The sequence below is a fragment of the Myxocyprinus asiaticus genome, chromosome 44, assembly GCF_019703515.2.
Source record: "Myxocyprinus asiaticus isolate MX2 ecotype Aquarium Trade chromosome 44, UBuf_Myxa_2, whole genome shotgun sequence".
Taxonomy (NCBI): Eukaryota; Metazoa; Chordata; class Actinopteri; order Cypriniformes; family Catostomidae; genus Myxocyprinus; species Myxocyprinus asiaticus.
In genome coordinates this window covers 14,068,309-14,083,744 of record NC_059387.1, presented here as the reverse complement: position 1 = coordinate 14,083,744, position 15,436 = coordinate 14,068,309, and the positions used below count along the sequence as shown (strand labels likewise).

At 37.2% G+C, this 15,436-nt stretch overlaps 1 protein-coding gene across 2 annotated transcripts in view; it reads right to left on the bottom strand.

The window, feature by feature from the left end:
- LOC127434730 (acyl-CoA dehydrogenase family member 11-like) overlaps positions 1-15,436 on the bottom strand; it is an 85,474-nt gene that overhangs the window by 53,915 nt on the left and 16,123 nt on the right. For both annotated transcript variants that reach the window (XM_051687672.1, XM_051687673.1), the window contains 5 exons: positions 15,242-15,356; positions 14,325-14,402; positions 10,096-10,234; positions 9,241-9,348; positions 213-311 (listed from right to left, as the gene is read on the bottom strand). In XM_051687672.1, coding sequence (XP_051543632.1) covers positions 213-311; positions 9,241-9,348; positions 10,096-10,234; positions 14,325-14,402; positions 15,242-15,356 — 539 coding nt within the window. The remainder of the gene's footprint in view (positions 1-212; positions 312-9,240; positions 9,349-10,095; positions 10,235-14,324; positions 14,403-15,241; positions 15,357-15,436) is intronic.

The window sequence follows — 15,436 nt, the reverse complement described above, 5'->3', positions numbered from 1 at the left end:
GTATTTCTTTAGGTCTCTGTGGTAAGAGATTGGTTAAAATATTAAGGCTATGAAATCTGAACTCCCGCTGTTCAGTATTCCTTTTAAAGCGTTTTGTCTCCACAGGGGTGAAACCCTAAAAATCAAACTTCATTATGTTTACAACTATCAAACAAAATATTTCCTCCTCTTGCGTCCAAATTTCAATCTCACTGTCACATTCGCATGCTTACCGCTGCTCCACCACTTCTTGCCGTTAATGATGTAATGGTCTTTATCCCTGTGAAGGGTGCATTCCATGTTGGTGGCATCACTTGATGCAACATCAGGTTCTAGGAGAGAGGGAAAATGAAAGAGTGAAAGAATGAGAGAGAGAAATAGAGAGAGAGAGAGAGGGTTAAAGGTGAAGTATGCAATTTCTGCGTTACTAGTGGCACCAAACAGAATTTAAAAAATTAAGTACGTTTTCAAACAACTTTTGCCAACACCCCTCACTCATCACACACTCCCTGATTCCCTATGACAGTGTTTCCCCTATATGCATTCAGCAGGGCCGCATCCATCTCTCCCTCTCTCATGCACCTCAATGAATGCTTGAGTTTCGTCTAAGCGCGCGCAGAGAGAAAGTCACAAGTTTGTCGCATATTTACTGAACTTAAGATCTGACATGCGAATGACATTGTACCGCACCCCTGTAAGTGAATGATGTGATTATCACTCCTGTTTATAATCAACAAAGTGCAGCTGTAAACATATAAGCGTGCTACGTTGGAGCGATCTAGTTTTTCCGCCTTTCAAATCGACACATTTTCATATCGCTCCGACATATTACAACACCTTTGACAAGAAAGGCAGAAACAGCAAAAATGCTTTATGTAAAATGCTACCAGAACTACTCTGGGTGAAGACAAAACACTTTTTACATCTGTCATCTCCATCACTCTGAGGCTCCAAATGACATATACATCTATTTTCTCTGCCATGTGAATCAGTCAGTTTGGTAAACATAAATATTTTAAGTATGTAAAAATATGTATATATAATACTGTAATTTTAATACTATAATATTAATATACATATGAAAATATATTATCTATAATACTGTATATATAGGCCTGTATGTTATATATATATATATATATACACACAGGTGCATCTCAATAAATTAGAATGTCGTGGAAAAGTTCATTTATTTCAGTAATTCAACTCAAATTGTGAAACTCGTGTATTAAATAAATTCAATGCACACAGACTGAAGTAGTTTAAGTCTTTTATTCTTTTAATTGTGATGATTTTGGCTCACATTTAACAAAAACCCACCAATTCACTATCTCAAAAAATTGGAATACATCATAAGACCAATAAAAAAAAACATTTTTAGTGAATTGTTGGCCTTCTGGAAAGTATGTTCATTTACTGTATATGTACTCAATACTTGGTAGGGGCTCCTTTTGCTTTAATTACTGCCTCAATTCGGCGTGGCATGGAGGTGATCAGTTTGTGGCATTGCTGAGGTGGTATGGAAGCCCAGGTTTCTTTGACAGTGGCCTTCAGCTCATCTGCATTTTTTGGTCTCTTGTTTCTCATTTTCCTCTTGACAATACCCCATAGATTCTCTATGGGGTTCAGGTCTGGTGAGTTTGCTGGCCAGTCAAGCACACCAACACCATGGTCATTTAACCAACTTTTGGTGCTTTTGGCAGTGTGGGCAGGTGCCAAATCCTGCTGGAAAATGAAATCAGCATCTTTAAAAAGCTGGTCAGCAGAAGGAAGCATGAAGTGCTCCAAAATGTCTTGGTAAACGGGTGCAGTGACTTTTTTCAAAGAACACAATGGACCAACACCAGCAGATGACATTGCACCCCAAATCATCACAGACTGTGGAAACTTAACACTGGACTTCAAGCAACTTGGGCTATGAGCTTCTCCACCCTTCCTCCAGACTCTAGGACCTTGGTTTCCAAATGAAATTCAAAACTTGCTCTCATCTGAAAAAAGGACTTTGGACCACTGGGCAACAGTCCAGTTCTTCTTCTCCTTAGCCCAGGTAAGACGCATCTGATGTTGTCTGTGGTTCAGGAGTGGCTTAACAAGAGGAATATGACAACTGTAGCCAAATTCCTTGACATGTCTGTGTGTGGTGGCTCTTGATGCCTTGACCCCAGCCTCAGTCCATTCCTTGTGAAGTTCACCCAAATTCTTGAATCGATTTTGCTTGACAATCATAAGGCTGTGGTTCTCTCGGTTGGTTGTGCATCTTTTTCTTCCACACTTTTTCCTTCCACTCAACTTTCTGTTAACATGCTTGGATACAGCACTCTGTGAACAGCCAGCTTCTTCGGCAATGAATGTTTGTGGCTTACCCTCCTTGTGAAGGGTGTCAATGATTGTCTTCTGGACAACTGTCAGATCAGCAGTCTTCCCCATGATTGTGTAGCCTAGTGAACCAAACTGAGAGACCATTTTGAAGGCTCAGGAAACCTTTGCAGGTGTTTTGAGTTGATTAGCTGATTGGCATGTCACCATATTCTAATTTTTTGAGATAGTGAATTGGTGGGTTTTTGTTAAATGTGAGCCAAAATCATCACAATTAAAAGAACCAAAGACTTAAACTACTTCAGTCTGTGTGCAATGAATTTATTTAATACACGAGTTTCACAATTTGAGTTGAATTACGGAAATAAATGAACTTTTTCACGACATTCTAATTTATTGAGATGCACCTGTGTGTATATATATATACATATATATATATATATATATATATATATATATATATATATATATATATATATATATATATATATATATATATATATATATATATATATATATATATAATTTATAAGCAAGTTCTCTCTCAGGATTTCATCTGTTAACATTTTCAAAGCATTGTTTCAACATTAAAAGGTCATTTAATGTAACTGGTGAGTACTGACTTAGTGTTCATTCCTGATAAATTGAATGGAAAAAAAAAAAAGACTTTCTTCCATGGAACACAAAAGGAGATATTAGGGGGAGTAAGTTTCCATTAGTCACCATTCACTTTCATTGTATACAAAATGAATAAATATGCAGTGACAGTGAACGGTGACTGGAACTAACATTCTGCCTAAAATCATATTTTGTGTTCCACAGAAGAGAGTATACAGGCTTGAGGGTGAGTAATGACAGAAATGTCATGTTTTGGATGAACTTGGTAAAATTATCTGCCAAAAACAACAACAAAAATGTAATTCAGCACATGTTGCATCATGTCTTGCTGAGAAAGAAGTGACTGAAGAGAAGGACCATAATAAGGCTATATACTTTAAAAATCATTCCATCTGAATAAAACTAGAGGTAAAAATTGAGAAAGTATCCCCCCGTAAGATTGATTTAAATTTTCAGATGTTTTAATACATTTTATTTACTCTGAACAATACACTGGGATATTAGAACATCATTTTACATCAAAAAAAGTTACACATTTCACTTTTAAGCCTAATTTACATATTGCAAGTAACCAAACTTTTTCCTCCTGAACAAACTAAAGAACGCTTAGTGAATGAAGTCTGCATTTATGCGAAAATAAATAAAAAAAAATCATGTGCAAACCACACCCATAATTGATTTAAACGAATGATCAACAATCTTCAGGCATGTGCGCAAAGAGTTGAAATAACACCAAATTAACACTTCAGCACAACAACGGCTTCAGTGAATTTCGTCAGAATTTTTAGGTGAAATAAAAGAAGCCTGTTTGGCCAGTAAGTATAAATAAACCTTCAGTAATATGCCATTGCCATGGTACAATGATGGTATCAGATGGTAATACCATGCTATTTACTTGGTAAGTTATTGCCATGGTACTAGTTTTTTCTTCACCTCTATTCAGTGGCGGTGCAGCATGGCAAAATAAATCATAATATATTTTATATTTAGTTGTGAGTTTGAAATCTTAATTGATTGTGATGAGAGTAAGACTCTTACTGGGAACCACAAACTAATACAAAAACACTAAAAAAACAACATGTCTCATGGTAATTAAACTGTCTTCTATGTAAAAACAAACACAGCGCAACCAGAGTAGTCTGATTCACAAACGAATGACGAATGATCAGGTACTTTTAAAGCTGCACTACGTAACTTTGTGCTCTCAAGCGACATCTGTGGTTGAAACTTAAAATTACAAGTAATTTGCGGAAGAACACATTACGTCAGTCGTGTTTCGGCACTGCTCTTCTGGCTTTTCATGTTATGTTATATGTTAAACATTTGAAACGGAAATATTACTTGCTTTGATGAAGATAAACAACACTCTTATTTACATATTTGAATTAATTTTACACTTAAATCGCTTTTCTGACACTACACTCAAAGCACTTTTAAATAGAGAAGAAAGGACTCTCCTTAGCCACCACCAGTAGATCTTAATATGATTATTCAAGTGTTTTATCTACTATTAATGTTTGAATTGTACTACAATTTTCAATTTAAGAGGATAAACTCGTGATATGGCTGATACGAGTTCAATAGAAGATATATTGTCCAGCCTCATTTACTACAATAGCATGTCTATGTAATGCACACAATAACACTGTAAACTAAAAATAAAAAATGAGGATTCAATAATGATGGGTATAAAATATACTTTATTAAATGTAAAAATAATAAGCTTAAATATGCAATATAACAATTAAAAGAAGTCAATTTCAGAAGTCATACATATTAAACATGTCACAGTAACTTCACTGGACAACATAGATATATCGGGATCAGTTTACACAAGAGTAATGTTCGATTCATAAAATCATGGCAAGCAATATTAGCTTCAACAACCCCACCAGAAAACATTTCCAAGCATTATAGCAGGTAAACAACTTCGCCAAACAGATAACAGATAAACATCCATCTAGACTGCAACGATGCTGTCCTGAACTGTGTGAGTGTTACTGAACTGAGCTGAACAGCGTAGTTAGTTTCTCCAGACGGATCAAACAACAGCCGGTACTACATTCCTGTGTGAGCGGATATGACGTAATGACTCAAAGATGAAAGTCATAAGCCAGCGATTTTGCGCAAAATCGAACAGCTTAAAATACAAATCATTTTTATAGGCTTACCGTAATCTGGGTAAGGTAAGGACATTGTTTTGAAAATTGGCTGTATATGTTCTCAATCAATAATGGCAATTTGTTCATTTTTAACCAAAAAATCTTACATAGTGCAGCTTTAATGAGTCACATAGAAGGACTCACAAATGTTATGTAAATGAGTAAATGACTGGATATAAAATATATATACACATTTCAAATCCAATTATATATAAACTCAGCAAAAAAAGAAATGTCCCTTTTTTCAGGACACAGTATTTTAAACACCATTTTGTAAAAATCCAAATAACAGATCTTTACTGTAAAGGGTTTAAACAATGTTTTCCATGCTTGTTCAATGAGCCATAAACAATTAATGAACATGTTCATGTGGAACGGTCATAAAGACAATAACAGCTAGGCAATTAAGGTCACAGTTATAAAAACTTAGGAAACAAAAGAGACCTTTCTACTGACTCTGAAAAACACCAAAAGAAAGATGCCCAGGGTCCCTGCTCATCTGCGTGAACGTGCCTTAGGCATGCTGCATGGAGGCATGAGGACTGCAGATGTGGCCAGGGCAAAAAATTGCAATGTCCATACAGTGAGATGCCTAAGACAGTGCTACAGGGAGAAAGGAAGGACAGCTGATCATCCTCGCAGTGGCAGACCACGAGTAAAAACACCTGCACAGGATCGGTACATCCGAATATCACACCTGCAGGACAGGTACAGGATGGCAACAACAACTGCCCGAGTTACACCAGGAACACACAATCCCTCCATCAGTGCTCAGACTGTCCACAATAGGCTGAGAGAGGCTGGACTGAGGGCTTGTAGGCCTGTTGTAAGGCAGGTCCTTACCAGACATCACCAGCAACAACGTCGCTTATGGGCACAAACCCACTTTCGCTGGACCAAACAGGACTGTCAAAAAGTGCTCTTCACTGACGAGTCGCAGTTTTGTCTCACCAGGGGTGATGGTCGGACTCGCATTTAGCGGCGAAGGAATGAGCGTTACACCGAGACCTGTACTCTGGAGCGGGATATATTTTGAGGTGGAGGGTCCGTCATGGTCTGGGGCGGTGTGTCACAGCATCATCGGACTGAGCTTGTTGTCACTGCAGGCAATCTCAATGCTGTGCATTACAGGGAAGACATCCTCCTCCCTCATGTGGTACCCTTCCTGCAGGCTCATCCTGACATGACCCTCCAGCATGACAATGCCACCAGCCATACTGCTCGTTCTGTGCGTGATTTCCTGCAAGACAGGAATGTCAGAGTTCTGCCATGGCCAGCGAAGAGCCCGGATCTCAATCCCATTGAGCACATCTGGGACCTGTTGGATCGGAGGGTGAGGGCGAGGGCCATTCCCCCCAGAAATGTCCGGGAAGAGTGGGGTAACATCTCACAGCAAGAACTGGCAAATCTGGTGTAGTCCATGAGGAGGAGATGCACTGCAGTCCTTAATGCAGCTGGTGGCCACACCAGATACTGACTGTTATTTTTGATTTTGACCCCCCCCCCTTTGTTCAGGGACACATTATACCATTTCTGTTAGTCACATGTCTGTGAAACTAGTTCAGTTTATTAAACGTAGCCTTTTGAGATTCACTTAGTTGTTGAATCTTTTTATGTTCATACAAAAATTTACACATGTTAAGTTTGCTAAAAATAAAAGCAGTTGAAAGTGAGAGGACGTTTCTTTTTTTTTTTTTTGCTAAGTTTATATATATATATATATATATATATATATATATATATATATATATATATATATATATATATATATATATACACACACACACACAAAGTTGAGCTCAAAAGATTGCATACCCTTGGTAATATATGTACCATTTTTAAAGACATGAGTGAGCAGGCAAAACACAATTCTTTTATTTCTTATGGGATTCATATTCAACTGTAGGTTATATCAGAATGGCACAATCATAAAACAAAACATGGCAACAATGAAAAAAATGAAATGATCTTATTCAAATGTCTGCATACCCTTAGTTCTTAATACTGTGTATTGCCCCCTTTAGCATCAATGACAGCGTGCAGTCTTTTGTAATAGTTGTCTATGAGGCCCCAAATTCTTGCAGGTGTTATAGCTGCCCATTCGTCTTGGCAAAATGCCTCCAGGTCATGCAAACTCTTTGGTCGTCTTGCATGAACCACACTTTTGAGATCTCCCCAGAGTGGCTCGATGATATTAAGGTCAGGAGACTGTGATGGCCACTCCAGAACATTCACCTTTTTCTGCTGTAACCACTGGAGGGTCAACTTGTCCTTGTGTTTAGGGTCATTGTCGTGCTGGAAAGTCCAAGAGCGTCCCATGCGCAGCTTTCGTTCAGAAGAATGCAAATTGTCTGCCAGTATTTTCTGATAACATGCTGCATTCATCTTGCCATCAATTTTCACAAGATTCCCTGTGCTTTTAGAGCTCACACACTCCCAAAACATCAGTGAGCCACCACCATGCTTCACAGTGGGGATGGTATTCTTTTCACCACAGGCCTTGTTGACCCCTCTCCAAACATAGCGCTTATGGTTGTGACCATAAAGCTCTATTTTGGTCTCGTCACTCCAAATAACAGTGTGCCAGAAGCTTTGAGGCATGTCAAGGTGTTGTCGGGCATATTGCAACCGGGCTTTTTTGTTGCACTGGCAACTCAACCATGCTGCTCATTTTTGTTCCAAGTACTGTCGTATTGTGCTCCTAGAAACAACCACACCGTCTTTTTCCAGAGCAGCCTGTATTTCTCCTGAGGTTACCTGTGAGTTTTTCTTTGTATCCCGAACAATTCTTCTGGCAGTTGTGGCTGAAATTTTTCTTGGTCTACCTGACCTTGGCTTGGTATCAAGAGATCCCCGAATTTTCCACTTCTTAATAAGTGATTGACTGTACTGACTGGCATTTTCAAGGCTTTGGATATCTTTTGATATCCTTTTCCATCTTTATAAAGTTCCATTACCTTGTTACGCAGGTCTTTTGACAGTTCCTTTCTGCTCCCCATGGCTCAGTATCTAGCCTGCTCAGTGCATCCATGTGAGAGCTAACAAACTCACTGACTATTTATACACAGACACTAATTGCAATTTAAAAAGCCACAGGTGTGGGAAATTAACCTTTAATTGCCATTTAAACCTGTGTGTGTCACCTTGTGTGTCTGTAACAAGGCCAAACATTCAAGGGTATGTAAACTTTTGATAAAGGGCCATTTGGGTGATTTCTGTTATCATTATGATTTAAAAAGGAGCCAAACAACTATGTGATGATAAATGGCTTCATATGATCACTACCCTTAAATAAAAGACAGTTTTTTGCATGATCAGTCATATTTTCAAAATCAATGCCAAAATTTCACAATTTCTGCCAGGGTATGCAAACTTTTGAGCACAACTGTATATATATAAAATTGGATTTTAAAATGTCATTATAATAAAAAATGCATGGTCAATGCATGGTGCCATGCACAAAACAACAGTAGTATCATAATACATTATGGTTCTTTTTTGTCAGTATATGGATAAGTAAAATTGAATCTTTTTAAAATTGAGAAAACAAGAATGAGAAATACAATAAAACTGAGTGACTAGTTCCACCCCAAGGTTGAAATGATAACCTAGCTTAGCTATTTCAAATGACATCTGACATTTGTTACAAAACTATAAATGTACGTAAGAATTACAACTATCGTCTATACTGTGACAACATAAATTACTCAGCGGCACACACACTATGTGAAATAATGGGGAATAATGTTATACATCAACACATCTGAAAGCTCTGGGGCATTACAGCACCATCTGTAGATGTTCAGAAACAGGAAACTCGACGCCTTTTCATCAGAATTTTACACACGCATGCATGCACGCACGCGCACACACACACACACACACACACACACACACTATAGTCACTATTTGGCTTGTTAGCAGGAGAATAAAAATCATTTTTTATTTTCCTCTCTCATCCTCCAGTTATTACTCTCCTTGTTCACTCACTGAACAAAAATCTCATTCTCAACTAAAATCTAAATGCTCCTTTCAAAATAAGGTGAGTACTAATGAAAGGTGTCACATCAAAAAGGCTTGTGTGTGCTTAAGAATGTAAGATTACATAAAGAGTGTGTGTTTGTGTGAATAAGTGAATGTTATTAAGCATATATGTGTGTGTTACCTGTCATACAGAAACAGGACCGTATGTCTCCTCGCAGTAAAGGTTCCAGCCAGAGTCTTTTCTGTTCTTCGGTACCAAAGAGATGCAGAACCTCCATATTCCCAGTGTCTATCACAGAGTTACCATTTCAATACAACCATCAGTTAGTCGCATAACAATCACACTGATCCATGCAACGAGTAACATCTAGGTAGTATCAAACTTATTTGGTTCACCTCTCACAGCTATAAACTGTTTTAATTAAATTTGAACATAATTCCACCTATAATGTTAGTTAAGGATTCTTGCACCAAAAGCAGTCGTAATAGATTAGCATGTCCATTTTTACTCTCTCTCTGACATATAAAATAAAACGGACTGTTTTTTGTTACTGTACATTTAAGATGTCTATACGTAAATTACCTTATGATTTGCCAAACTCTGTGTACCAGTGTAGTTCACACTGTCGTTAATTAAAGTTGCTAAATACTGCATAGGTGTTTGTGGGTGGTATGATAATGTGCTCATCCCGTTTTGGCATCTTCATTTAATAAAATGTCTGGGTGGACTGGGGAGGGAGCTTTGTGTTGTTTACAAGAAGAGTATGTCTACACAATACACTAAACACTTTTCAGTAAATGAGCAAGGACAATCTTGTTTTCCATGTGATCCCTTGTCAAGATATGCCCAAATCTGAGAAAACATTGAATTTGAAATATTTTACACATTTCTTTGATCAACATTAACATGTGGCTGAATAAGTGAGACATCTAATTTCTGAATCTCTAAAACCTATAAGTACAGTACCAGACAAGCAAACAATAAAGTCCATGATCTTAAAGCCCCACAAAGACACACACACAGTCGCATACACACCTGGGGCCTGGCAGTTGAAGACTTCAGGGGCGTAAAAGCAGTGTCCGGTCTCCTCTGCGATGTGGGCGTAGTCTAGCTGAGAGAGGCCACTCTCTGCCGGAAGAAACAGATTCCACAGGCCTGCAGTTTGAGCTTTTGCCTAAAACACACACACACAAACACACAGAGTCCATGAAGACTCCATAGTAATCAATTGGCTAATTAGTTCATTTAAAAATTGGCAGATATTACGTTCAATAATACTTTGATGTGTAATGTCATAAGCCTAGTTTCCATCCACTTTTCGCGCTATTTTGTTATCGACAAAGTGAAAATGCGTAAAGAGAAGTTCGAGAAATTTGCCATCTTCTGCCTGTTTCCATTCAAATGGCCTTTTATCGATAAAAATGGTGTGCGTGATGACGTCATGCCTAAAAGAACAGTTTTGGTTTATCGCAAAAGAAATCTGCCCTTAAGCCGTTTCCATACAGAAATGAGTGTTTATCGCTAATTGTGTACCTATCGCCTCCCAGATGTCCCTAATTTTTTTTCCTCCAAAGTTTTGGTAAAATGGGGAGAGTATTGAGACTCTTTGAATTCATTGAAATTAGCCAGCTTACTGTCATTTTAATTTCACAAATAAATGCAATCAGAAGACGAGGAACTGCAATCAAAAGGAAGCAGCTGTCCTTCTGATAGGACTGTAATATTGGTCCTGATGTTGCACCTAACGCAGGTTGCCAGCGGTTCCGACCCGAAAGCGAATCATCATGGTACTGTTCAAGCTGACAACCTGCACCAAGAAAGTGGGAGATGGTCTTAGTATAAGGACCATCCATTGATGTGTATGCTGTGTGCACAGCTATTAAAGAAAAACGGATGCGGTATAATATCAGGGTTTACATATATGATAAATTCCTGATATTCAGTAGGCTATTTTGAACAATCATCTAATCTAAAGCTTTACCATCACAACTGCATTATGTCCTGCATATTTGTCCAGCAACTTTTAATGACCAACTGAACTTGATTGTCAACTAAAATTTATTTTAGCATCATAATGCAATTTACATTTTCTGAAGAAGCTCAGCAAATGCGATCTGAGGTAAAGAGGGTTAGATTTCAAATATTTAAAGTTTTAAAATGTTCAAAAGCTCATTTTCTGAAAGTGAACTCAGCACTGGATGAATAGTTCTGATAGTTTGTAGTCCTGAAAATAAAGTGTAGAACATTCTGATAATGTAATTCAGACTTTTTTTTTCATCTACAGAACAGGGTAAAGCTAATTTAAGTTTGTGTAAAGAAAAGTATATAGGTCTAACAATATTCTTTTGTTCATTTGGTAATTAATTATTTTATTTAATGCTTTATTCATTTGGTAGGCTAATTTATTTTATTTAATACAGGGAATTTTGCTGGCATTTTTTCAAAAGTATAAACAATAATTTTACAGAATTGGGCTATATATTAGTGTTCCAAAAAAGCACACTCATGCTTTTCTTCTAGTATTGTGTATTTATTTTTAATTTAAAACATCTTTGTGCACAGAAATGATATGTTTTTTTGTATTGTGGGCTAATTCCATGACTGCCGTCTATTATTTTGAATGGTGTGGAAAAGCAACTTTAGTAAATAAATGGATGGCTACCACGATTAAATTAATCGCAAACAGTGGCCATTCATTTGTTCTCCATGCACTTGTCGATGTGCATGATTCAAGATATTTGTGTTGGCATTCCTGGAAGTGTCATGTTTGCAGCATTGGATCTATATGCCGTTAAGATCAACCCATAATCACGTACAATAAACTGGCTTTCAAGGATGTGTAACTTGTCGTCATGATTAACACAGGCTAACGATTGGGGCAAGTTCTGTCATGCGACACTACATTTTTGCATTAATGCCAATTTTTATTCTCAACAAAGAGTTTCCAAACCAGTTTTTCATAACACTTGAAGAATCAACATACAGTTTATGTACTAGAGTTAAATGGAAAAATATTATGTCGACACGTGAAATTTTAGCGATTATTTGCATTTCCAAAAATTATTTCACAAAAAAATCCTTGGATGGAAACGTAGTTATAGAAGGGAATTATCTAAACAGTTGCAGCACTTATGCATTTCAGAGCAAAAACCTGCATCTAAATCACTAAACAACCACAGTCCAGTTTAAAAAGACTTTATCTGTCATCGTCATTCTATGGTGGCTTTGTTTGTTTAGTTTGTTTGTATTTTAATGCCAATTGTCATGCTCGTTTTATGGCTTTTTTCATGGCAAAATTCAGGTTAAAATATAAAAATAGGGATGCATCGATCCAATACCCATCAATACCGGCTACAATACTGACGTTTTAAATAGGGTCGGGTACCGGTCTGGTGAGCCAAATCCGATACTGTGTGTTAGTCATGGTAGTTACTGTCAAGCTCCAAAAATGCCATAAAATAGCCACAAAAGCACAATTAAAGTGGTACATATGCCCTGTGCATTTTACTTAAAGTCTGTTGAAGTCATACGATAGCTTAGCGAATCTCAAAAGGCTATGTTTAATAAATGAATATAGTCTGCATGCGTAGTGCAAGTAAATGAGCGCTGCTCTGTTGTGTCACACCCACAGCAGACGCGGGCTGATGACGTGCTATTCTTGTCAGCTCTCAGAGCGGCTCGCAACATGTGAACGTTCCAGACGAACTACATCTCAGTTGTAGATGCTCGATAGTTTGGTTCATCTATTACATGGATTGAGATTGGAATTGGAGGAGCAATTCAATACATTTTTAAAGTAAAGTGAATTAAACTACTGTGAAATACATTCCTATTGTATAATAAATTAGTTAAAATATTTATTATTATTTTTATTGTTATTATTAATTATTATTATGTATTATAATTATAATTATATTAAACTTTAATCATATTTAACTTGACTGGGTTCCAAAAAAAATAATTACTGTGTGATTGAAAAGTAGATGATATCCTATTACAATTGAAGAAAAAATGTTTGGATACAAGTTGAAAAACTTATACAGAGAACTGACTTCTAATTAAGTTTGTTTGTTTGTGGATTAAAACAATAGCAGCAGGGGGGGCCTGGGTAGCTCAGTGAGTAAAGATGCTGACTACCACCCAAGGAGTCATGGGTTCGAATCCAGGGTGTGCTGAGTGACTCCAGCCAGGTCTCCTGAGTAACCAAATTGGCCCGGTTGCTTAGGAGGTTAGAGTCACATGGGGTAACCTCCTTGTGGTCTATAATGTGGTTCTCGGTGGGGCGTGTGGCAAGTTGTGCATGGATGCTGAGGAAAATAGCGTGAAGCCTCCACACGTGCTACGTCTCCACGGTAACGCGCTCAACAAGCCATGTGATAAGATGCGCAGACTGATGGTCTCATATTCGGAGGCAACTGAGATTCGTCCTCCACCACCTGGATTGAGGCGAGTCACTACACCACCATGAGGACTTAGAGCACACTGGGAATTGGGCATTCCAAATTGGGGAGAAAAGAGGAGAAAAAAAACAAACAAACAACTATGCCAGCTTCTATGGCTATTTTCATGGCAAAAAAGTTAAAATACAATAAAAGGTATATAGTGATTAAAAACCTATATAAAAAGGTCAGATTTTTCAAATCTATTTTTGCTAAAAAACTCTGATTCAGGCCGAATTTAGTTAAAAATCTTAGTACGTATGATGGGTTTCAGATCTGAAGGTGGTATTGAGCCTTTTCTATTGAAGACTTTCACTGTAATTACTGTTAATTTTGCAGTTGCATTATCCAATAGACTATTTAAAAATAAAGTTTTTCTTAAAAGGCTTCACATTTTTTTATGTTATCTGTTTTTTTCTCTCTCTATTTTATAACAAAATAATGTGTAGTTAGATGTTTTTTTTCTTTACATATAAAAGAGTACCCCAAATCAGTTCTACACGGTGAGGTATAGATATTATAAACTGATTAAGAAAACAACAACACTGGTATCGGATCGGAATCGGATCAGGAGAACCGAAATGGTACCAGTGCATCCCTACTGTACATAAAATGTCACGAGATGTTTAAGATCCTTTTTTTAATAAAAACTCTACAACTGATATTGAATTTACTTTGTTAAAAATAATTTTAAGGGTCATTTTGTGGTGGGAGCAGATCCTGAAACTTTAACATTTTACACTTTGGTTATTGAATGCAGTTGTCACTTTTGTGAGATACAATAATTGTATATGAACACAAACGAAACATTGTGCGCATCATTACCTTCAGCTCCTCTATCACAGGAGGTGTGTGCCATCTTTCAGGTGTGTCCTTGTGCTTGGCATAGTATTCATGTACCTCCTAAAACAGAGGCATTGAAAGGAAAAGTTCACCCAAAAATGAAATTCTCTCATCATTTACTCACCTTCATGTCATCCCAGATGTGTATGACTTTTTTCTTCAGCAGAACACAAAGGTTTTTAGAATAATATCTCAGATCTGTTGGTCCATACAATGCAAGTGAAAGGTGATCAGACCTTTGTAGCTCCAAAAATCACATAAAGGCAGCATAAAAGTAATCCATAAGACTCCAGTGTTTAAATCCATATCTTCAGAAGTGATATAACAGGTGTGTGTGAGAAACAGATCTATATTTAAGTCCTTTTTTACCCCAAATCTCCACTTTAACTTTCAGATGTGAAAGTGAAACTAAACAGGCACTACATGTGACTTTCAGATGTAAAAGTGAAAGTGGAGATTTAGAGTAAAAGGAGGACTAACATTTTTTATTTGTTTCTCACCCACACCTATTATTTTGCTTGTGAAGGTATGGATTTAAACACTGGAGTCTTATGGATTACTTATAAGTTTCCTTTATGTGATTTTTGGAGCTACATAGAACTACAGAGCAGAGATTTTTATTTGAAAATCTTCGTTTGTGTTCTGCTGAAGAAAGAAAGTCATACACATCTGGGATAGCACGAGAGTGAGTAAAAGAATGTTCTTTTTTGGGTGAACAATCACTTGAAAAAAGGGGAAAATGTTATATGGAAAACTTGGCATCGTTTGTACAATCTCACACCCCAAACTCTTACATTAATAAAGGAAATGTTAGAATACAATAGACATTTTCACATAAAGCCTTTATGCATGTAGGCGGTGTTAACCCGATCTGTCATCGATATGACAGTAGTGCTGACCTGTTGGGCAGGAAGTACGTGATTTCTCATGAACTCTCTAACATGTTGATAGACAGCCTGACCTTTGGGTGACTGCAGAAACAGCTGGTCAGAGATCGGCACCACTAACGTGGGGCTGCAGATGAGAAAAAAACCACCTTTAGAAAATACCATGATTATTTATAATTATATAGAATCACAACCTTCAATTACATA